The sequence below is a fragment of the Rhinoraja longicauda genome, chromosome 31, assembly GCF_053455715.1.
Source record: "Rhinoraja longicauda isolate Sanriku21f chromosome 31, sRhiLon1.1, whole genome shotgun sequence".
NCBI lineage: Eukaryota > Metazoa > Chordata > Chondrichthyes > Rajiformes > Arhynchobatidae > Rhinoraja > Rhinoraja longicauda.
Window position 1 is genome coordinate 15379881 of NC_135983.1, and position 25595 is coordinate 15405475.

Genomic DNA, 25595 nt, shown 5'->3' on the forward strand with positions numbered 1-25595 from the left:
CACTAGTTTTTCAGTTAGTAGTGTTTAAAATAACAAGGTAGGATTTCAAGGCCTTGGGAAACATTTCATAGGAACCTGAGGGGCAACTTTTTCACAATAGGATGGTGGGCTTGTGGAATGAGCTGCCAGAGGAATAGATTGAGACATGTACATTAACAATATTTCAAAGATATTTGGACAGGTATATGGATATGAAAGGCATATGGGTTAAATGCAGGCAAATGGGACTAAATTTAATTGGGCATCTTGGTTGGAATAGACGAGTTGGAATGAAGGCCATATAATTCTATTATTACATTACATATTCAAAATGCAAATAGATGCTTTAAACTGAATATAGAGCTTAAAATAGAAGCCAATATATTACCCCATATGCCATGATTTTGTATGAAAACCTTTTTGATTAGCACTGTCTCAAATGTATTTTGGAAATACAAATAGGCTACCTCCCGGTTTCCCCTTTAACCACCATGCTAGTTAACTCCTCAAAAAAACTCAAAGTTTGTCAAGCATTATTTCCCACTACATGACCGTTTAAGGTCACCTTGTACTAGGATATTTCAACAGCTGAAGACGATGGAATCCAGAACCATGATAGTAGAGATTGGATCTTCTGTCACACCACTTGCAGGTTGTGTTGTTACTGCCTGTACTGTATGTATGTACTGCCATCATGTGTTGAAACGTGCCTGCATTCGCAAATGTTCAAGTGATGTTTGAGGGCTGTCTGGTGCAGACCAATGGTATTAACGCCTAGTTTTAAAGTGAAATGACACAAAGTGCTGGAGTAATTCAGCCAACTAAATCAGTTTGAGGAAGGGTCTCAATGTCACCTATCCATGTTCTCCAGAGATCCTGACCCCCTGCATTACACCAGCACGTTGTGTCCTTTCTGTGTGTGAAGAAGGGCTCTCTGGTGCATCTTGCAAGTCGGGGTGAGGTCGGGAAGACGGTGCTCTAAACGGTCGGGAAGACGGTGCAAGCTGGGGATGGGTCAGCAGGTCCGCCCGCTATATCTGATATCTGTTTTAAGAGGGATCCTTAAAACGAGGGTTTACTTTATTGTCTGTGGAACAATTAGGAGAGAAGATTGAGAGCACAGGTTGACTCTTTCACAACCGGAAAGAGCGCTCATCACTTACAATGCCATCTGTGGCCGCACAGGGATTTTCAACTAAACTCCCATAATTTTGTCTGGGTGGGTGGACCATCAATTTCTGGAAACTTGGTGTTTTTCACTTATAAATAGTGTAACAATTTGTTCCATCTGGTCGCACCGAAAATAACTGTTGCTACTTAATCCATTTCTGAAATAAGAGCACTATTACGAAACACATGTCAGTTTAAACAGTGTAATTGTTACAAATAAGATTGATTGATTATAAATGTATAGGAAGGAACTGCAGATGCTGGTTTAAACCGAAGATAGACACAAAATGCTGGAGTAACTCAGCGGGACAGGCAGCATCTCAGGATAGAAGGAATGGGTGACGCTTCTGGTCGAGACCATTCTTCAGACTCTTTATTGATTTATCGATTGTAAATGTGATTTATAGCCATTTACTCATCCAAGCATTTCTTTATACAGTACCCAAACCATTCCATTGCATCACCTGGCAAACCAAAGACAAATTCGAATTCAGCTCATCAATTGAATCAATTTAAAGGAACTTGCACTTCATTCACTACTTTTGCTAAGCCTGAAAATGTTGAAGCAATCATCATAAAAGTGAAAGAAGGTAAATGCGTACAGCTTATTTAAAATTTGTCAAAGTTTTTTTCGGTTATCTAGAAATTGAAAAGCATAGTGTCATATCAGGGATAAAATAAAGCTCCAGGGATTTGGATTTATTTTTTTAATACTTAAATTGTATATCAACTTGGTGCATTTATAAATACTTACAAGTCTTTGGAAAATACTTGGAGGCTTTGGAAAGAGTGCAGAGGAAGTTTACCCGAATGATGCCTGGATTATTTAGTATTCGCTAGAGAGGTTGGACAGACTTGGATTGCTTTCTCTGAATGCTAGAGGTTGAGGGGAGAACTGATAGAAATGTATAAAATTATAAGCGGCAAAGATAGGGTAAAGAGTCAGAACTTAAAAGAGTTGTGTGGGGCAAGTTTTTTTACACAGGGTGGTGGGTGCCTGGCACACGCTGCTGTGGTGGTGGTGAAGGCAGATACGATAGTAGCAAATGATAGTAGCATTTAAGATATGCACATGGATATGCAGGGAATGGAGGGATATGGATTATGATGCAGGCAGGTTAGAGTTGGTCTTGGCATCATGTTCGGCACAGGCATTCTATTCCTATGCTGTACTGTTCTATGTTCTATAGCATCTTCAAAGACTGGTATTGATGATAGTTCATGACCTGTTAAGTCTGTATTAACCGATGCTGCGTAATTGTCTTTTTCAGATTTCTATTTCTGTTTTTTTTTATTTTTAAATAAGCTTTTAGCATTTATAGTTTAATGTCCTTAAATATTGCTCTGATTTGAAAAAAATACCCAGCTTTTTTGTTTGATGGATGTTGATTTTTCCAGCTTTTTCTGAATTTCAAATTTTTCGCATTTGTTCTTTAATTTTCATCGTCTCCATCATGCAATGAGCCGAGTGATTAGTAGGCCATAAGTGTCCATGATTTCAGGATCCATCAAGGCCAAATTTAATGAAGCATTTAGGTTTGAAGGATTTGAGGAATTCTAATGGAAAAATATTTAGGTTAAGGTCAATTTTTATTATTCTCATGTGTACTGTGTTTTCCATGCTAGCTAAACCGATCAGATATACTATACCTAAATACAAACAAGTCAAACTCAAGTACATTGGATGGAGCAAAGGGTAACATACAGAGTGCAGAATATAGTTCTCAGCATCGTAGTGCATCAGTTTCATACACAAAGTCCAATTTCTGACCTGATTCTCCACTCTCAATAGAAAGTCATAGACTTCAGGAAAATAGGGCTACAATCATCATCTTTCTTTATAACACTCCTTTGAAGCTTGGTATCTTTGCTGGCGTATAGGAATGAAAATGTATCCATCATAAACTGTCATGTATCATTATTGGGACGAATTAGGAAGAGGATAACATGTAAATATACAGCAATTTCAGTTTCCTTTCAGATTTTCAAATAAAAAACTTAGAACTTCTTTATTTTCAAATTAACTTGCCTTTCGGTGAGAAATATTTTAAAGACTATCTCCAGTGTTATAGCTAGTGCTGAAACTTCCGAAGCATAGAAACATAGAAAATAGGTGCAGGAGGAGTCCATTTGGCCCTTCGAGCCAGCACTGCCATTCATTGTGATCATGGCTGATCATCCACAATCAGTAACCCATACCTGCCTTCTCCCCTAGCCCCTAGAGCTCTATCTAACTCTCTCTTAAATCCATCCAGTGATTTGGCCTCCACTGCCCTCAGTGGCAGAGAATTTCACAAATTCACAACTCTCTGGATGAAAAAGTTCCTTCTCATTTCAGTTCTAAATGGCCTCCCCTTTATTCTAAGACTGTGGACCCTGGTTCTGGACTCCCCCAACATTGGGAACATTTTTCCTGCATCTAACTTGTCCAGTCCTTTTATAATTTTATGTCTCTATAAGATCCCCTCTCATCCTTCTAAACTCCAGTGAATACAAGCCTAGTCTTTTCAATCTTTCCTCATATGACAGTCCCACCATCCCAGGGATCAATCTCATGAACCTACGCTGCACCGCCTCAATTACAAGGATGTCCTACCTCAAATTAGGAGACCAAAATTGTACACAATACTCCAGATGTGGTCTTACCACAGATGTGGTCTTACAACTGCAGAAGAACCTCTTTACTCCTATACTGAAATCCTCTCGTTATGAAGGCCAACATGCCATTAGCTTTTTTCACTGCCTACTGTACCTGCACCCCAACTTTCAGTGACTGGTGTACAAGGACACCCAAGCTGCACTTCCCATTTACCTAACCTGAGGCTTAATCTGAATCTACTTATTTTTTTCTTTTAAAAAGATGAAATGCATGTTCATAAATGTGAACAACATCCTCCTATTAATACTGAATATTATCAAGATTATGAACTACTCCATCAAAATTTGCGTGGTTGTGTGACATCTGATCAACATGTCACTTCTCAACTCCACATCATTGTGGTAGCTGCATCAAGGTACAGAATTCATCTCTTGTTTTTGCTTGCCTCTTGTTTTTGCATTTTCTGCACCGGTGTGAAACAAATATTGCCTGGTATATAAGTGAAAAGTAATTGTAATGAATATCCAAAGCCAAATATACCAGTAAATTGATTGTAATTAGTGGAATCTGCAAAGAAATATGATCTAAAAATCAATTTCCTCACTCATATTTTCTACTTTAATAAGATTTCACTTTTTTTTGGTACTGACCCACCAACAAAACGTGGAAATAAAGGATTATTAATAATGTTCACAATTTTGAGATTCCATTAAATAAAGTGAATAAAATGTCAGATTGTATGGAATCTTCCAATCTGACTGGTGTGTATATATTTTTTTATAATAAATAACTGAAATACATATTTTTTAATTATAACATCAACATAACACTTTGTGGTGTTCAGGTCTGAAGGTTTAACTTGCATCTTCCTTCAACAAATGGTTACCTAAAGGAGCAATGTATCCTATTTCTTTTCTCAAATTTTCTTCTAATTGTCTCAAAAATGCATGATTGCATCAATGTGAATATCGAATTGTGGTATGTCAATTTTCACATTATCTGATTTGGTTTAAAAAATTTATTCAAGTATCCCTTTTCATGCATCTAATTCTGAATTTACCTCTTTGTTACGAGTTCACTGGTTATTAATCTCCATATTTGAGCTCCTCTCTCAATAACCTGGTCTACTACATTTAAAACAGTTACAAGATTTTTGCAATTTGATGGCCTTTTTTGGATGTCATTCTAAAGAATCATTGTACCTCTTCTACCCCATTCTATGTAAGGGTGATTACCTGCAATTTGGGTCAGCATATTTTGCTCATTATAACTGGTAATGTGTTATATTATGTAAAGCTAATTGGTGCTACTGTAGTTTTTTCACTCCCAAGTCCTGCTTTTGAAAATTTGTGTAACTGCACCAGTCACAATTTTCATATCATTCCCATACTTTCCCAAAAATACCATTTTATATTAAGAAATGTTGAATTATATTTTCTGGCCTCCATGTGTTCCTGCAATTTCTTGCATTGTTTCTCACAGTGCTCCTTAAATTAGACATCTGCAGATTTTTATTTCTGAACCTAAATACGCCACAATGAGTTTATTAAGTGTTAGTTTAGAGCAAAAGTGGAATGCATTTCAGGAGGAGAATTCAAATCAATGAATCATTAGCAAAAATATCTATTGTTGCTTGTTGGAATGCAGCAATTATGTAATCAGGACATGTTCATATTTACATTCCATGATTAAATAGAACTATTTCATTCAAATATTTTTATTAATGAAAAATATTTCTCAAAATTTAAATTTAAATTTAAACTGACATTCCAATTTCGCTCATCATCAGAATAGAGCATGCCTTTAGATGACCAGATTTATTATTTACTTGTATCTCTGCTTCAGCTTCAAAATTAAATTGGAATGAAATATTGGAAGACAAGATATACTAAAATGTTGTATATTTGGACACACTGATTTTGTAGCTCTGTTATAATTTTTCCATTGTACAGTTAAAATATAGTGCCTTGCATTGATGCAATGTTATACTTTTCTCTTGACAAAATTAGGAATGCAACAATGAAGCCTTTTAACATGGACATAAAATTTACGCATGGAAGTAATTGCCATAAATGCAAAATCTTGCTGGTTATACAGAGCGCACAGCCCTTGACCTTGAACATCACCGGAGAAGTTCCCTCGTTAAAACTTAAGGTAACAAATCAATATCAGAATCCTATTTCATTATTTAGAACACTAATTTCATAAACTATTCATTAGTGCTAAGCAGTGATGCAACTATGCTTTGTAGTCTTTATTAGCACTGCCTAAGGTAGGATAAGTTGATGCAATGAAAATGTTACAGATGCTAAAACTCTGAAATAGGTACAGAATATGTTGGATATATTTAGATTCCTAGGTGACCTAAGAAAATGTAACAACTACCGAGGGATCACCCTACTTTCTGTACCCAGTAAAATTCTCAACCGGGTCATCCTCAACCGTCTTCAGGAAGCTGTAGACGAGAGGCTACGGGACCAGCAAGCAGGATTCAGGAAGGATCGCTCATTTACAGACCACATAGCAACACTGCGCATCATTATTGAACAGTCTATTGAATGGAACACGTCCCTGTACATCAACTTCATTGACTTTGAGAAAGCGTTTGACAGCTTAGACAGGATAACACTATGGCGCCTAATGGACCACTATGGAATTCCCACCAAGATCATAAACTTAATCAAGAACTCGTATGATGGAACCTCATGTAAAGTTATGCATGCAGGCCAGTTCTCCCAGAGCTTTATTGTCAAGACAGGCATCAAGCAGGGATGTCTACTGTCACCATTCCTGTTCCCCCTGGCAATTGACTGGATCATGATGGAAACAACTGAAGGGAAAAGAAATGGAATTCAGTGGACAATGTGGGAACAGCTAGATGACCTTGACTTTGTAGACGACATAGCTCTCCTTTCACATACACAGATACAAATGCAGGAGAAGACGGACCGACTCTTACAAGCTGCAACAAAACTTGGTCTTACACCCAATACAGCAAAGACACAGGTGATAAGGATCCACTCCAAAACCAGCAACCCTATCCTCATGCACAGCACTGCCCTGGAGGAGGTAGAAACATTCACGTATCTAGGCAGTGTTGTGGACAACACTGGAGGGGCAGATGCAGACATAAAAAAACAGAATTAATAAGGCTGGGGTGATGTTTAACATGCTCAGGAAGATCTGGAGCTCAAAATACATCTCAATCAACACCAAAATACGCATCTTTAACTCAAATGTGAAGCGGGTAATGCTGTATGGATCAGAGACATGGAGAACAACAAAACACACAACAAACAGGCTGCAAACATTCATTAACACATGCCTCAGGAGAATACTAAACATCTGGAGGAGAGACAAAGTAAGCAATGTGAACCTGTGTAAAAGCACAAGCCCCAAGTCAAGTCCCATTGACTTACAAATTCGAAAGAGAAAATGGAGTTGGATTGGACACACCCTCAGAAAACCTGCCACAAACATCACCCAGCAAGCCCTGAAATGGAACCTCCAAGGAAAAAGGAAAAGAGGTCACCCCAGGAACAGCTGGAGAAGAGGTGTCCAGGCAGAAATGTCTGAGAGTGGGCTAAACTGGGGAGATCTTGAAAGAACCATCAACAACCGAGTGAGGTGGAGGACATTTGTCAATGGCCTATGCTCCCTAGAGGAGCCAAGGGCTTAAGAAGAAGATTTAGATTCATAGACTCATAGGTTTTGGGTGCCACTTCCCTGCCAAACTAATTTACACCCTCCTGCTTAGCTCTAGCAGATCTCCTCATCAGGATATTGATCTCCTTCCAGTCAGGTGCAACTCATCCTTCTTGCACAGGTCACCTCTACCCCAAACGATATCACAATGGTCCAAGAACCTGAATACCTCGGGCCTACAGGAGCTCTTCAGCCGTACATTAATTTGCCTTTTCCTCCTATTCCTACCTTCATCAGTGCATGGCAGAAGGAAGTATTTCATTGTCAGACAAATCTGTATTCTAAAATAACATAATAGCTCAGCACAGAAGGAACCCATTTGGACTATCAGCTGTTTCAAAGAACAATCCTGATAGTGCTACTCTTTCCTGATAGTTTGGACTATAAATTCTAGCTGTTTCCCCAAAAAATATTAAGTAAACTGCTCCATTCTATACCTATCTAACTCCAAGGCAATGCAAGATTTTCATGTCAGCAGTGCAGAAGACTATATCACCTGGATTTTTTCATCTCCTGAGACATCTCTATTTTTACAAGATGATACAATTCAAATTACAGTAAATTATAGTATTTGTGAGGAGAAATTTACAATAAAAGCTGGAATAGATCTGCCCAAATTTATACCGTTTGATTGTTTATTAATAATTATGCTTTAAACTTTCAAATATGGTGCATCAGTATTGTTCTGTGATGTGAAATGCATTAATAATATAAGACCATCATGATAAATGTATAATATTTACATTTGCTTAATAAAGTGTATTATATTTGCTTAATGCTGGGTTAAACCATACCTATTACTTGAAAAAATACAAAAAAAAAGATTGGTGACATGGATAATGGCATTTGAGTGTTCAGGTTATGTTGAATTATGACAATGTTGTATCATTTCTCAGGTATCTCATGAAACCAAAGGAATATCACCTCAATTAGTAGAAATTCATCCTAATCTCCCGAAAACTCCACAAGGCCTATTGAAATGGGCCAAAGATCATGAGTTTCCTGTTACGTCTTTAACAGAGATTCCATTGGTTGATAAGATTGAAGTAAAAATTAATCTTAATGGTAAGTGGAACAAGAGTTTAAAAATAGCCATTCAAAATATTAGTTAAATATTTTTGTTGGCGTGTACATGATGATGTTGAGGAATAAAAATAGGATATGCTGGAAACATTTAGCAGGTTAGGCAACGTCTCTAGAAGGGAAAACAGTTAACGTTTCAGGTCCAGGACCCTTCAATAGAAATATTTAGAGCCTGGAGTGGTATGGCTAAGTACATTTGGTAAAGATGTCAGAAACCTGGAGTGGAAACTGAGGGGTTTGCTGGAGTGGTGTTACCAATGCAAAAAGTGTTCATTGGAGATATTAGTGAGTCTGGCATTGTTTGTCCAGTGTGCTTTGAGCGTGAGATTAAATTGTATGTTTGTAATGATTACATTTTATAGATTGAATAAGGAGAACTGATTTATAGTGACAGAGGTGTTGGTGTGCAGAGGGTACAAATTTCAGAAAGTTAGCAAAGAAAATAGAGATGAGATGAAAAGCAAAAATCTGCAAATGCAAGAAACCAAGTCAGAAAAGGCTGGAAATTTCAGTCTCTATGGAAAGAGAAAGAGTTAGTGTTTCAGATCACTGATTTGAATGGGACGAGTTGTGATCTTGTTTGTGATGCAGTTTCCTGATGAGAAGGTTGAGTTAGTGGTAAGGTAGAAGTGAGTTCAAAGCTGACCTTCAGAAAGTAATAATTCATCAGATGATTATAGGATTGGCAAGATTACTTTGGGCAGATGTTGGGGCACAATCTAGTTGAATAGTCTTTCAGAGATTTGGCACAGGCTTGATGAGTTGAATGGTTCCCATTGTGCTGCAGAATTTTATGATAAAAAAATCTGTTCCATTGTTGATTTAAAAGTATATTTGGAAAAATATCAATATCATCCGACAGTCCTGAAAATCTGCATGGTCTGGCAAATTGTTTACACCTAGAGATTAGTTGGAATAAGAAATCTACTTACCACATGAGCTACTTGATGAGAATAACAAGTAGAAGCATAAGATAACATGTGCCATGTGTAAACATTTTATTTATGTACGGAATTACAAGCACTAATTTAATGGTGCTCAGTTATTGAACAGAACACATTGTCATTCCGTGAGAATACATATCATGCACATGAAGTATAATTTTTTTCTTATTCTATTCTTTTGAAAATGTGGACGTTCTTTTGAAAAAATGTATTTGACTATTTGCTGTATTTGTTTCCTCAGTAGGCGTTAATCATATTTCTACTTTGCATCCGGAGTCTCCAAGTAAATTTATGAAATCCGTTAGCTGTGGAGAATTAGGGATGGAAATCACTGTTAGTAAATTTAAGAAGGTAAGATGGAAGGATTAAGATTTTGTACCCCTGAGGCACAATGTCACTGAAACCTTTGTTTCTGACCCAACTTGAATGACATTGGCAAGAAGCAAAAACTCGGTAGAGCTCCCTTCTTCAGCTCACTAGTTGCATGAGAGCAGATTGTTGGGCAGCTCCCAAATTAACATGAGAGAGAAACAGCCAACCTGAGCCATGAAATATCTGACAAAAATATTTGTGTTTTTTTCCTTTAACATGCATTAGTGTTCCTTATGGATTGGTACAAAAGTGCAGAAATTCACACTCTGGAAATGTATGTGTAAATATCGCAGATATAATCTTGCAGGAGACCTAAGACACTTCCATTGCTTACTTAAGAAACCTTGTGCCTGAAATAAGTGATAGGCTGCTCATCATTTACAAATCTACAAATATTGCAGGAGTTGGTTGTGTAAGACATTGATTGTATTATAGCTAAGAGAGTTTGCATCTTTGGTCACCTATTTATCTTGAAACTCAAATAGGTGACCATAATGCAGCTACTATTAACTTTCATACAAGAAGGTTTTATCATGTAAGCTCTATCATTCATCGGTCATCAGTTCAAAATACAGTAATCACATGGTACAATCTGAAGACTTTGTTGACTGTGATCTGAACTGTTGCTGATTGTTATAGTCACTAAACCCTGGCATGTATATTAATATTTGAATTTGTTTGCTTTTTCCTCTCCTTTCAGAATTCAATTCGGGAAATCACGCTATTGGATGACAAATGTAAGGGAAGCAGTAATGGAACGCACTTTTATCTGAAATACTTTTCTTACACTGAATGTAAAACCACAGAAAGTGTGGATGGTCATAATTACATTAACAAGGTATGAATAATCTCTCTTACCAAAATATTTCCAAGGCAAGTTAATTACTGGCATTGGACTTTGTCACGTTATTATCAGAATAATTGTATGGGCATAAATTAAATCTACTTTGGAAAAGTGTTTATTTAATTGTAATAATTTTGAATGTTATAAGGGAAATGATTTTTACATGATATAGTAATTCTCTTTCCATATTTTATGTATTTGAATTGTATGCAAATCTCCTGCGGAAGATATATGTTTAATAAAGATCTGAGTTAATTTTGGGTTTTTGCTAGATCTTAGTTAGTTAGTTAGTTAGTATTGATCTATATAATGTATTAAACATTTGCCAAACTACGGGAGATGCCGGACCACAGAATATTGGACTAAAGCAACAATTGGTTTGGCTTCAGTTGGCTTTTACCCAATCTCCCCCAACCTCCCCCTCCCCCTCCCCCTGCCATGGTCAAGTCATCCCTGAATGACATGAGCAAGGTGTTAGGAGATTGTCAAAGCTTGTTGAACAGCATGTAAGATGTTGGTGCTAGCAAAAGTTGATTAATGAATGGGAGAGAAAAAGAACTGTCAAATAAATCAAAATACATAAATAAATTTAGCAACGTCACTGACCTGATGGTTTTTCTTTGGAATAATTAAAATCAGAAAATCAACTAATAAACTATTGTTTTCTACACAGCTAAAGATAAAGTTTAGCAATGGAGTTGAAATAATTCATGATGTAAGTAATCTTTTGAACACCTTATTCCGATGAAAATAAATTATGTTTGAAACTGCATCTTTTAAATTTTCAAAGTCAATGAAAACACTCATTGCATAGCATAAACATTGTTCAAAATCCTTAGTTCAACGTGCATATTAGATGATTGTAATGCCATCAACAAAAAATAATGACAAAAAATACCTGCCACCTGAATGCTCGCTCCTCTGCTTTGAAAATAAAAGAAAGGTATAGATGGTTCTAAACAACTGATGCTGGAAATCTGAAACAAAAAACCCACAGAAAATGTATGAAATTCTCTGCAAATCAGGCAGCATCTGCGGTAAAAGGAACAAAGTGAACATTTTAAGTCCGAGACTTCCTGTCAGATAATTTTAAAGTCTTGTCTCATGCATCCCGTGTAAGTCACCCACAGAAAGGATACTGCACTGTATTCAGTGGGAGCAGTTATTACTTAAGTATCACATATTTCCACTAAAAAGGACATAGTGTTGGAGTCAGGCAGCGTCTCTGGAGAACATGAAACGGGGAACCCTCATGCTGCCTGATCCGCTGAGATGCTCCAGCCCTTTGTGTCATCTTTAGTGGAAATATGTGCTAGTTATTTGTTGCTTTCATGAAAAATGGATTAATAAGTTGTAGAATATTGTGTATTCAAGTGGAACGTGATAGCAGTCATTAAACAGATGGCTGGCAAATTGTGCCATATTTGGCATAAGTATCCTTATACCAAAATGTTAAATAGAAATGAAATTCTAATTAAAAATAAGTTTCCATTCATTGTGATTTATCATACAATATTTTCTAAACAGATACTTTGTCCTCATGTACAAACAATTTGTGATATCCTCAAGCTGAACAATATAAATGATGGAAGAAACATAAGAATTCACGAGCTTCCTGATTTTAAAAAGCCATCTGCAAAGCTTTACAATTGCACAACTGTCTATGGAGAGGTATGCTGACAATTTTAGTTTTTAACAAGGCTTATCTAACTTCTATGAATTTGTATTGTGACTTGCTGCTCTTATCTGTTAAAAAAAAATCTTGATATAAAAAGTGTGTTAACTGTCACATTTCCCATATTTGGTCTTCTGGTAGGATTGTTCTATGCAACATAGACCTTGCTTTGTCTTTATTGCAACAGTTACTTCTTTTCAAGGTATTGAATTGTCTCTGAAGCATTTTGAAATCTACTAAGAGTAATAACGTTGTTTAAAAATACAGCCATTTTTAATAGAAAGTGCAAGATTTAATCGTTATGGAATAAAATCTTGAATCTTTTCTAAAATGTTCACTGAAAGAGGCATCCATCAAAATGTTATATACTTTCACTATCCTTACAATATAGCGTGCTGTCTTGTACTCTAATGTAAACATTGGGGAGCATAACAATGGTACCCCATGAAATGAAAGGTAGGCTATTTTACTTGGGTGATGAAGCAGAACATAATAGCCCACTTTCTGCCTCAACCATTATGCTGCTTAGACTGACAACTTCTTGTGATTTCCACTTGCAAAAGACAATAGCAGGTGAGATTATTTTAGTGTTATTAGTGATGAGCCTGGTCTGAGGAGAACAGGGTAGAAACAATATCTATTTTGAATGCTATTCAGAGATTTTTCCAGTTAAAATAAATGTATAAGTAAACTTCATGCAATTGAGTTTCCAAAATATGTTGCTCAGGCTTTCATGTCTATTCCATGGTTTAATATGGTCACGATTGATCTGATTTGTAAATTCATCTCTTCATTCCTGTCTACTCTGTGTAATCTTACAGTGTGTACGAAGATTGCACGACTATGATCTGGCCTACCTAGAATAACAAATAATTCACTGTATATTTATTTGTTGTGTTTTTGCATTTTGAAATATTTGTTAAGTTTTAGCAAGAAAGAATTTCATTGCTCTGGTCCTGTTGCATTGTACAATTAAACACTTGACTGCAGAGGATGATTCACGTATCAAGTATGACAGAAGAAAGTGATTATTCATATTTACAATGCCTCAGAACACAAGCCTTCCTTGGTATTCCACCACACTTTGTAATACTCTTTTAACATTAGTGTTTGTAGAGAATTGATTGTGGTTTATCCTTGCTAGGAGCTCTAAATGAAAATGACAAAATATGAAAGCCTCTTGTTTTATCTGACTTAAAAAAATAAGTTTCAGTATAATATACCACACAATTTTAATAAAAATTTCATATTTTTACAGGTTTCAGTTGCCTCGCTGATCTCGGGGATGTTTAAACAAATACAACATAACTGCTCCCTCATCCCGAAATTTACTACTAGTTCTGTACAAAAAGGTCTCAGTCTTCGTGACATGCCATTGACCCTTACTAACCTGGAGCCACGTCAAGCCATGTGTGGTCAATCCGAAATCTTGTACAACCGTTTCCAGTTCACTTTCCATAATGTCTGGAGCCCTGTCGTTGAGGATGTTGTCATGGAATGCAATACAGGTTATTGCATTGAACCAGTAAGTTGCTGTTACATCATTTTTAGAAGTAGAGTCATAGTGCATGGAAACAGGCCCTTCAGCCTAACTTGCCTATGCTGACCAAGATGTCTTATCTATGCTAGTCCCACTTCCCCACATTTGGCCGATGTCCTTCTCAGCCTTCCTATCCATGTAACTGGCCAAATAATAATAATATTAATAATAATAATAATAATATGCCTTTATTGTCATTGTACGAACAGTACAACGAAATTAGAAGTGCTAAATCTGAAACAGTGCGACAGTGCAAATCTTTCAAAAACAATCGCACAAACATAGGAACCAACACTACAAGTACCAATATCAATAAAAACCAATAAAAACTAATAAATAATAAATGAGTTTTGCACCTAAGATGCTGTATAGATTTTTAAAAAGTGCAACGAAATGTTAAAGTACCTGCCTCAACTACCGCCTCTGGCAGCTCATTCCATATACCTACCAGCCTCTATGTGGAAAACATTGTCCCTCGTGTTCCTGTTGAATCTTGTTCCTTTCATCTTAAGCCTATGTCATCTATTTCTTTTTGCTAGGTAGATGACTGCGCATTTACCCTATCTATTCCCCTCATGATCCCATACATCTCTACAAGATTACCACTCATCTCCTGTGCTCTAAGGAATGAAGTCCTAGTCTGCCCAACATCTACTTCCTGGCAATATCCTTGGAAATCTTCTCTGCATTCTTTCCAGATTAATGACATCCTTCCTAGACCAAAACTGAGCACACTACTCCAAATGTGGCCTAACTCCCAACTTCTATACTCAATACCCCAATGATATTGGCCTTCATCAGTGTACATTGACTGTACACTGATGGCCAATGAACCTCGAGTCTTCTTGACCACCCTAGCTACCTGTGACGTCACTTTAACCTGCAGTCATTGATCCCTCTGCTCCACAACATTCCCCAGTGCACTGCTATTCACTGTGAAGGTCCTGCCCTGCTTCAACAAAAATGCAACACCTTGCACTTATCTGCATTCAACTCTATTAACCATTTCTCAGCCTACTTGCCCAACTGATCAAGATCCCGCTGTAATTTTTGATAATCATCTTCACTGTCTACGATACTACCCACCTTAGAGTCATTTGTAAACTTACTAATCATGCCTTCTATGTTTATATTTGATTTGTTAATATTAACCGCTAACAGCAATGGGCCCAGCATTATTCATCGGCATCCGGCCTGAAAAACAACCTTCCACCATCACCCTATGCTTCCATCCATGAAGTCAATTATTTATCTGTTTGGCTAATTCTCCATGGATCCCATACAATCTAACCTTCCAGAGTAGACTGTTAAGAGGAACCTTGTCAAATGCCTTGCTGAAGTCCATACATACAACATATGCAGGTTTTCTCTCATCAACCTTTTTAGTGACTTCTCCAAAAAACTCAATAAGATTTGTAAGACATGTACAAACCATGCTGACTATCCCTAATTAGCCCTTCTACCCAAATGCATATATATCTTATCCTTCAGAAAAACTCTCCGGTAACCTGCCGACCACAGCTGTTAGGCTCAAGGGTGCATAGTTCCCAGGCTTTTCCTTGCAGCCATTTTAAAATAAAGGAACAACACTTCCCACAGTGTTCTCAGATATATCTGATCAGGCCCGGGAGATTTATCTACCTTCACGCGCGTCAGGACGTTCAGCACTTCCTTGACTGTAATACAGACTGTCCTCAAGGCATTTCCATTAATTGCCCCCGAGTCTTCATGTCTCAAGTGTCCCATGTCTTTCTCCATGGCAAAAGCAGACGAGAAATATTCATTGAAGACCTTGTCCATCTCATGTGGCTCCATTCAGAGATGACTGTTTTGGTTTCATGGGCCCTATTCTCTCTCTGGTTACCCTCTTTCCTTTAAAATCTCTATGGATTCTCCTTAATATTATCTGCCAGAGCTCTCTCCTGCTTCATTTTTTCCCTCCTGATTTCCTTTTTAAAACATAGGTTCCCAAAACTCCTCCAGGGATACACTCAATCCCAGCTGCCTATACGTGTCCCTAGCTTCCTTTTTCCTGACCTGAGCCTCAATTTCTCTCATCATCCAAGATGCCTTACTCCCACTTGTCTTGCCCTCACTCTAACAGGAACATGCATCCCCTGAACTCTTGCCATCATACTTTGAAAAGCATCCCACTTTCTGAATATTCCTTTGTTCGCAACCAATCCATTCAAATCAACTTGAGCAAGTTCCTGTCTAATGCTATCAAAGTTGGGCCTGCACAATTCAGAATTATAACCCATGGGTCCACCCTGTCTTTATCCACAAATATTTTAAAGCTAATTGAGGTCACTGGTCCCAAAAGGCTCGTCCATGCACAGTTCAGTCACTTGCCCGTCCCAATTTCCTAAGAGAAGATGAAGCTCTGCCTACTCCCTTGTAGAGCTTCTACACATTACCCGAGGAAACTTTCCTGAATACATTCAACAATTCCCACCCCATGTAAGCCCATGGCACTATGATAGAAACAATCTATATTGGGAAAGTTACTAACATGACAACCTCATTGGTCTTACGCAAAAGGACATAAAATGCTAGGGTAACTTGGGAGGTCAGGCAGCATCTTTGGAGAATATGGATAGGTAACGTTTTGGGTCGAAACCCTTCTTCAGATGCTGCCTGACGTGCTGAGTTACTCCAGCACTTTGTGTTCTTTCGTGTATTAAGCAGTTCTTTGTTTCTACCTATTAATTTTGCAATCTTCTGACATATTTGTTCTTATTATTCCCGTTGACTATTTGGGGGCCTAAAGTACTTTCCCAACATCCCCTTTTTATTTCTCAGCTCCAACCATATAGCCATATTGGACGAACCATTAATAATGTCATCTTGGACCTCTGACGTGACATTTTCCTTCATCAATAAAGCAACACCACCTCCTCTTTTATCCCCGCCTCTACCTCTCCTGTAGCACCTGTACTCTGGAACATGTAGCTTCCAGTCGTGTCTCTCTCTTAGCCATGTTGCCATACCGGCCACAACATCCCAATCGCACATACCTATCCAGACGCTGAGTTAATCTGCCTTACCCGTCAGACCTCATGCATTAAAATATATGTGATTCAATCCACCAGTTCTTCCTCACTCCCTGCCATGCTCCTGCCTACTCTGTGCACTGAATGTTCTTTCATCACCTTCCATTTTGACTTCCAAACTCTCACCTGCGTCAGCCCTGCAATGGATCCTGCCCCTTTCCAATCGAGTTTAAACCCACCCATTAATCCCAATGGTCCAAAAATCTGAATTATTTCCCCCCGCACCAAATCCTCAGCCATGCATTCATCTATCCTATTTTGCTGTTCCTACCTTCACTAACACGTGGCAACAGGAGTAATCCGGAGATCACTACCCTGGAGGTCCTGCTTTGAAATCTTTTACCTAACTCCACGATAATCATTTTACAGAACTTAATTACTTTTCCTACTCATGTCATTTGTGCCAACATGCACAACGACTTCTATTCTACCAGTAAGTATTCTAACATCATCAACTTTGCTGTTGGTGTTATTATTGGGTATAGATTTTGCTCTATCTTTTTGTTATTGTTTGAACCACTTGTTTGTTGACTTTATTGGCCATCAGTTAAGCAAATTGTTGATTTTTAAATTCTTTTTTATTTTCAAACCACAGCCTTGTTCCATCCCATTTCTGTAATATTCTCCAGCCCTACAATTTTCTGAGATCGTAATATACTACCAGTTTTTCTACCTAGATTGTACTGGGACTTTATTGCTCCACTGTTAGTAGTTGTTCCTTCATTTGCAGAGGACAAAAGTCTTGGAATTTCCGTAGAGAAACTGTGAACACCTCTCTACTTTCCTTTCCTCTCAAAATTTAGAACTTCCTCTAGCAGCTCAATTCAGAAGCAGAAGGTAATCAGTATCCAGAATGACCTACCAGAGGATGCTAAAGAAATAGATACAATTACAACTTTTAAAAGATATTTGGGCAGATATACAGAAAGGAAAGGTTTAGAGGAATATGTCAGCATGGACAAGATGGGTCAAAGATGGAAGATGGTTCCTGTTGTACAGCTCTATGATTCAGTGACATATTTCTCTGATTTACTTTTGTTCAATTGCATACCTTTTTGGTATTTAATTAAAATAAGAAAATATCTTGAAAGAAACATTGAGTTTTCTGATAAATAATTAGTAAAACAGAATGAAAATACTAGATTAAATGATGTCACTCTGACAGCTTTGCAACTCTGTTTTGTCCAGCCAAATTAGATCAGAACTTTGATGGACAATGTTTTTTGTATTAAATGTCACTGCTTAAATATTTCCTGTGAATGTCAAAGGTGACAAAAAATGTAAATGCAGTTTAACAGCATGAGGGAATTTTTGTACACCACTTACTGAGGCATACAAAATAAAGCCAAGATCTTGGTTTTTTTTCAGAACAAATGCCATTCCGTGGGAAAAATATCTAAAGCTTTGAAAATAGATAACAATAGTCCGAAACAACTTGGTAAGTTCAACTGATGAGCATTTGCTATTATTGTGAATCTATTTATTATTAAGCTATTTAATATTATTATTTTATTAGTTCTTTGATTTGAACAGCAGCATTACCCATTTAATTTGTCATGAAAGATAAAATAAAAACTCTTATAAAAGAGGGTAAACGGGACACATGAGGCACATATGTCTCATTGTTCAGATTTAATTTGGAATGGTCTGATTACCCTCAGATGTATGGAGCTTAAAAGAAAAGTTCTTAGGTGGGTACAATTCTTCAAATCAAAGATTGGCACCATCTAGCACTCAAAGGAAACAAAGTATTGGAATTAACAATACATACTTGCTGTCAGTGCTTTTATTTTGGGGACAAAAAGATGATGGTACACATAGTAGAAATTAAGCTACACTTATTAACAGTATTTTCCTGTTAATATACCTCTCCTCTTCTGTTTTGATTTTGTGACCAAACTTCTAATTTAATAAACTAATCACTAAAAAGTATATACACAACACATATTAAAATTTTATCATAATCCAGTGTTTATATCTATTTAAATATGTCACAATGCCATTCTGGCACGTATCATCACAAAACAAGCACTGCTTGCAGACCTCTTTTGAAACTGGCATTAAGACCTTTTTCGCTAACATGAATCAAACTAATTTATTATATATATTTTGATTTGTGAACTTTGTGGAGATATGTCATTTAATTTGGGCGATAAAGAGAGCTTTTTTTTTGCACGTTCTATGGTTGGAGATGACAAGGTTGGAATGTATTTAGAGAAAAAAAATGTATAATACTGACACCAGTTGCACTTCAAGTATAAAAATTCATATTTCTATTTTAAATGAATTTTACCAAAGGAATATGTTGTGAGGGGAAATATTTGAATGCTTGCACCATATTGTTTCCATATTCAATTGGATTCTTGTAGGCCTTCCTGCATTGTTTGCTTTACATCAGGGACTTCTGCCCATTTTTCATTGCTCACAACAGTTGAGTTGAATTATAGACAATAGTAGTCCATTCGGCCCTTCGAGCCAGCACCGCCATTCATTGTGATCATGGCTGATCATTCACAATCAGTACCCCATTCCTGCCTTCTCCCCATATCCCTTGACTCTGCTATCTTTAAGAGCTATATCCAACTTTCTCTTGAAAGCATCCAGAGAATTGGCCTCCACTGCCTTCTGAGGCAGAGAATTCCACAGAATCACAACTCTGAGTGAAAATGTTTTTCCTCATCTCCGTTCTAAATGGCTTCCCCCTTATTCTTAAACTATGGCCCCTGGTTCTGGACTCCCCCAACATCAGGAACATGTTTTCTGCTCTAGCGTGTCCAAATCCTTAATAATCTTATATGTTTCAATAAGATCCCCTCTCATCTTTCTAAATTTCAGTGCATACAAGCCGTCGCTCCATTCTTTCCTCTTCACATACCGAAAGAAGCTTTTACTATTCTCCTTTATATTCTTGGCTAGCTAACCTTCGTACCTCATCTTTTCTCCCCGTATTGCCTTTTTAATTATCTTCTGTTGCTCTTTAAAATTTTCCCAATCCTCTGGTTTCCCACTCATCTTTGCTATGTTATACTTCTTCTCTTTTATTTTTATACTGTCCCTGACTTCCCTTGTCAGCCACAGTCGCCTCTTACTTCCCTTAGAATCTTTCTTCCTCTTTGGAATGAACTGATCCTGCCCCCTCTGTATTATTCCTAGAAGTACCTGCCATTGTTGTTTCACTGTCTTCCCTGCTAGGGTCTTTTTCCAGTCAACTTTGGCCAGCTCCTCCCACATGCCTCCATAGTCCACTTTGCTCAACTATAATACTGACACCTCCGATTTTCCCTTCTCCCACTCAAATTGTAGATTAAAACTTATCATATTATGGTCACTACCCCCTAATGGCTCCTTTACCTTGAGTTCCCTTATCAAATCCGGTTCATTACACATTCTGAGAATATAATTCTGGGAATACCGTGCATGCGCAGGTCACGGGTCACTTGAGCTAAACATTCTTGCCAGCTGAGCTGCTGTGTGTATACAGACCTGCGTTTCATCCGTATTTTCTAGTTTTGCTTCTTCGGGGTAAGAAAATACTGCTTTCAAAAGTATTAATTAGGTGTATTTATGGTTAATTTGTACAAAACTATGATGATTTTGTAGGTTTTATTGCTTTATGCTTGAGTGAGTGAGATCGTGATGATTTTCTTTTGCATTGTAACTTGTACTGGTATGTAATGGATATGCTTACAGGACCCTATTTGAATTAACATATGATTGACTTTGTTATTTATTTTGTTTTATATGTTACTTGGCAAAGCCATGCACAATTGTGCACGTTTGGGCTGTGGGAGTAGCACGTATCACCTGAATAAGTGGATGCAGAATGTATGTGACAGCCACAACTGTAAATTTGCACCGGGAAACTGTTTCTGCCCACCTCCCTTCAAACTCTAGGGAAAAAAACTGCAGATGCTGGTTTAAATCGAAGGTAGACATAAAATGCTGGAGTAACTCAGTGGGTCAGGCAGCATCTCTGGAGAGAAGGAATAGTTGATGTTTCAGGTCGAGACCCTTGCCTACCTTCAGTCTGCAGGAATGACCTTGAGCTTTCTGGCTGCCTGCTCTTTTAATTCACAACCTCATTCCCACTGTGACCTTTCTGTCTGTAGCCTCCTGTAGTGATACAATGAGGTCACTCGGGCTTGAGGAACAACACCTTATCTTCACATCGGAACTGAAACTTTAACACTATTTTTCTCTCAACAGCGTGTCTAATCTGCTGAGTATTTCAGATTTCTAGGAGTTGCAGTTTCCCCCCCCCCAAATTATATTCCAATGAATCAGACACAGCTGCATTATTATTAGCTGCAAGTGTGTTTGGGAAAGATGAAATGAATGGTAGGGTGGAGAAGGGGAAATAAAATCAGGTGCATTCAGAATTTTTTATGAAGTAGATGGAATCCCATAGTTACAGTGCCAATAGACAATAGGTACAGGAGTAGGCCATTGGGCCATTGAATGTGATCATGGCTGATCATTCACAATCAGTACCCCGTTCCTGCCTTCTCCCCATTCCTCCTGACTCCACTATCTTTAAGAGCTCTATCTAGCTATCTCTTGAAAGCATCATTACGCCCTCCATAATGTTAGGGACAGAGACCCATCATTTATTTATTTGCCTCTGTATTCTATGTATAAACACAGCTGTAATTTCTACACGGTGAAACCAAAATGTGTAAAAATGACCTTTAATAAAATCTGACAATGTGCACATGTGATTATTTCTATTACATATCTCAAATTGTGGAGGACAGAGGCAAATAAATAAATTATAGGTCTATGTCCCAAACATTATGGAAGGCACTGTAAAAGTAAAGTTTATTGAAGGTAGGCAAGTTTGTATTTACTAATATATTTGGTTCCATTGGTAATTCTGGAACTCTGGATTAGAAAGTGTTAAATCTAATGTAATGATTGGAACAGTGTATCCTGGTTTATATCCTTGTAAAACTATCAATGACCAATCTGAAGCTTTGCAACTGACTTCCTTTTCCCTGAAAACATGCACTACTGAGGTCATTTTATTACATTTCTTTTCCAAGTACTTAGTTACTATGGTGATGAGCTTGAAATGGTAACATTGGGTCAGGTTTGGATTGCCCTGAGGAAGAAATGGAAGATGACCTTGTTGGCAAGATGTCAAGCATCTCAAATATATTATGGTCAGACAATAGACAATAGGTGCAGGAGTAGGCCCTTCGAGCCAGCACCACCATTCACTGTGATCATGGCTGATCATCCACAATCAGTACCCCAATCCTGCCTTCTTCCCATATCCCTTGATTCCGCTATCTCTCTTGAAAGCATCAAGAGATCGGCCTCTACTGCCTTCTGAGGCAGAGAATTCCACAAGAGGGGGATACAGGAAATTGTTTGTATCTTCCATATGGACAGAAGCCAGAAAAAAACAAATGCATTAATCCTAATGTGACAAGAGCAAGTAAAGCTAAGATTAGCACTTTCATGATATATCAATCTTTTGGAGCATAAGATTTTGGATTTCTGACAAAGGCTTTTCCTGACCACTTTAAGGCTCCATTCCAGTATCTTCTTCAACTGGACTTTCTTCATTGTGATAATTTTCCTTTTTTTCCCTCAGATAGGGAGCCTTAAATGTCACTAATATACATCAGAAATGCATCGTGTCTGAAACTTTTTTAAGCTGCATGGTGAGAATGCAAAGTCACAATACAGAGTGCTATAAAGTGATAATTGCATTCCTAAGAAATCTCATGTTATATAAAATCACATTCTAAAATAGTGTCAAAGGGGAAAGGCGATTAAGAGCTAGAGTTTCAGATTGCAATAACCAAGATATTTTTCCGAACTTTTCTAAAACAAATCTTTTTATTGAGAGTTTATTTTTGTTACTGTAAGCCAGAAATACTAAAGGCTGTATGTTACGTTGTTTCATAATTATATCACAAATGTCAATAGCAATAATTGCTTGTCATCTTCAATGACCTCCAGTGGCGAAACTAGCAGATGTGTTCCCTAGGTCCCAATTGAAATTGCAATATAATCAATTTTACTTGCTTAATACAAGCAATGTTCCTTAATTCACTGATTAGCATTCTGGAAAAACATTATAGCAAAACTACCTGTACTGGCATATCCATGTGAACATTGCAAGGTCATTGAACAGCGTGGGTTTGTCCGATGTGAGTTCTGCCAATCCAGCAGAATCTTAAAATCAAACTGCAGATGTTGGAAATCTAATGTAAAAAGAGAATGTTGATGAAAGATCACGAACTTGAAATGTTAACCGTTTTCCTTTCCCCTGAAGTTGCCTGACCTGGTGAATAATTACAGCATTCTCTGTTTGTATTACTGCACAATCCAGAGAGCTTTGCAAGTGGCTCCAGTTGTTCAATGACTGGAGCAACGATAGATTTGTGTCCTAAGGTCGCTTAATATCCTACCCTTATTTAATATGTCAAAATGCATGATCTCACACTTGTTGAGATTAAATTCCATTGCCAACATTCCATCAGATCAATCTCCTGCATAGCTTTAGACATCCTTCCTTGTAATACAAAATGTTTGCGTCATCTGCAATCTTACTAATCATACTACTACTAATCAGAAAGGTATCCTTCTGGTACCACACTCTGGCTCCCAGCAGAAAGCCCTTTTAGATTCAATAACCCAGCTCACCTAGGATTCTATGTGTCTTAACTTTCTACACTCGCCCGCCGTGTTGGATCTTGCCAATTGCTTTACAATGTCTACTTACTGGCTTGCCTTCATAAATCTTCTTGCATACATCCTCAAAAAAACACAATTTAGTGAAGCAGGATTTCCTTTGCACTGAGCCATGATGACTATCCCTGATCAGCTCTTGCCTCTCCAAATGTATATAAATTCTATTCCTTGGAATTTTCTCCAATAATTCTCCTACTATTCATGTATGGGTATTAAGACCTATTTGTCCCTGCTATCCTTCTTAAATAAATAAACAATATTACCTATCCAATAGTCCCCTTCCAACTTACCTCTGATGAACAAAGAAGCAAGCATCTCCGTCAGGGCTCCATTTATCTTTTCCCTTACTTCCCATTACATTCTATAATAGATCTCATTGTGACCTGGGGATTTATCCACCCTTATGCATTAATGACATTTGACACCTCCGCCTTAATATTTACATACCCTTTACTACAAACATATCCCCCACTGAACATGCTGTCTTCTCCTTGGCGGCTAGATGATATTAATTTATCCATCCAGCCTGACACTGGAGGTGGAATTGAGAACAAGGAATCAAGATAACTCCAAGTGTAGGAAAATAACTGCAGATGCTGGTACAAATCGAAGGTATTTATTCACAAAATGCTGGAGTAACTCAGCAGGTCAGGCAGCATCTCAGGAGAGAAGGAATTGGTGACGTTTCGGGTCGAGACCCTTCTTCAGACTGATGTCAGGGGGCGGGACAAAAGGATATAGGTGGAGACAGGAAGATAGAGGGAGAACTGGGAAGGGGAGGGGAAGAGAGGGACAGAGGAACTATCTAAAGTTGGAGAAGTCAATGTTCATACTGCTGGGCTGCAAGCTAACTCCAATGTGTGCATGAATCTTTGCTGATTTCATACCACATTTATATGTTCAAAAAGTGGAAGGCCTTTGTTACTTTGATAAGGAATGTATATGTCTGTGTGAATTATGTTTAATTATTGTCTGCATCTGTGGGAAACGCTATAATTATGGCAAAAATAAAAGCTCTTGTTCAATTGGGAAGGTAACCAATTATCATCTTACAAAATAGGAGGAAGCCATTTGGCTCATTGAGTCTTTCCTAGCTCTGAGCATTCCTTCAGTACAATACTCCCACTTGATTCTCCGTAAACTATTTTCTCTCATGTGCCCGCCACCCCCTCCCCCAGTTTCCCAAATATCCTACCTTGCACCTACATGATAATAGGTTGGATTTCACCAACACTTAAAAAGTAACAGGATTCACAAAAGGCGTTTGCTGAAGTAACATGATTAGTTTTAATAAAATGAAAACATGTGGAATTGAAAATTGATGGCTGAATGCACACAAAATTAGCCGAGCAACAAAAGCAGTGTGATGATAAATGATGAGTTTCAATGAGCTGGATAGGCATTAACGTATAATTGCAAACTTTATAGATAACACAAAACCTGTGGTAAATATGAGAGGATGATAAAAATTAAAACTTTTCAGATTAGTGAAATGGGCAGTAGATAAAATTTAATGTTAATATGTGAAATTTATACACTTTGACAGTAAATACGAGGTAGCGGAACAGAGTAAGTGATACATTTGCCAGATCAGCATGGTTTTGTGTCTGGGAAATCGTCTCTCACAAATTTGATTGAGCTTTTTGAAGAGGTGACAATGTGCCACATGGTAGTCTGGTCTGGAAGGTTTATTCACATTGGACCCAAGGTGAGCTGGTCAACTAGATACAAAATTGGGTTGGTGGAATCAGTCAGAGGGTAGTTGTGCAGAGGTCTGTGATTGTTGATGTGCCACAGGGACTGGAGCTAGGTCCACTGTTTTTTGTCAACTACATTGTTAATATGATTAAATTGATTGATGACCACAAAATTAATGATGTAGTGGACGGTAAGTTATCTAAGATTACAAAAGTAGCTAGATGAACT

General features: G+C 37.6%; 1 protein-coding gene across 2 annotated transcripts in view; it reads left to right on the forward strand.

Annotated features, from left to right (window-relative positions):
- LOC144608315 (endoglin-like) overlaps positions 1 to 25595 on the forward strand; it is a 65213-nt gene that overhangs the window by 25527 nt on the left and 14091 nt on the right. For both annotated transcript variants that reach the window (XM_078425948.1, XM_078425949.1), the window contains exons 5-14: positions 1589 to 1739; positions 4010 to 4163; positions 5758 to 5902; positions 8350 to 8518; positions 9722 to 9831; positions 10553 to 10690; positions 11370 to 11411; positions 12224 to 12367; positions 13630 to 13896; positions 18333 to 18402. In XM_078425948.1, the coding sequence (XP_078282074.1) occupies positions 1589 to 1739; positions 4010 to 4163; positions 5758 to 5902; positions 8350 to 8518; positions 9722 to 9831; positions 10553 to 10690; positions 11370 to 11411; positions 12224 to 12367; positions 13630 to 13896; positions 18333 to 18402 (1390 nt within the window). The remainder of the gene's footprint in view (positions 1 to 1588; positions 1740 to 4009; positions 4164 to 5757; positions 5903 to 8349; positions 8519 to 9721; positions 9832 to 10552; positions 10691 to 11369; positions 11412 to 12223; positions 12368 to 13629; positions 13897 to 18332; positions 18403 to 25595) is intronic.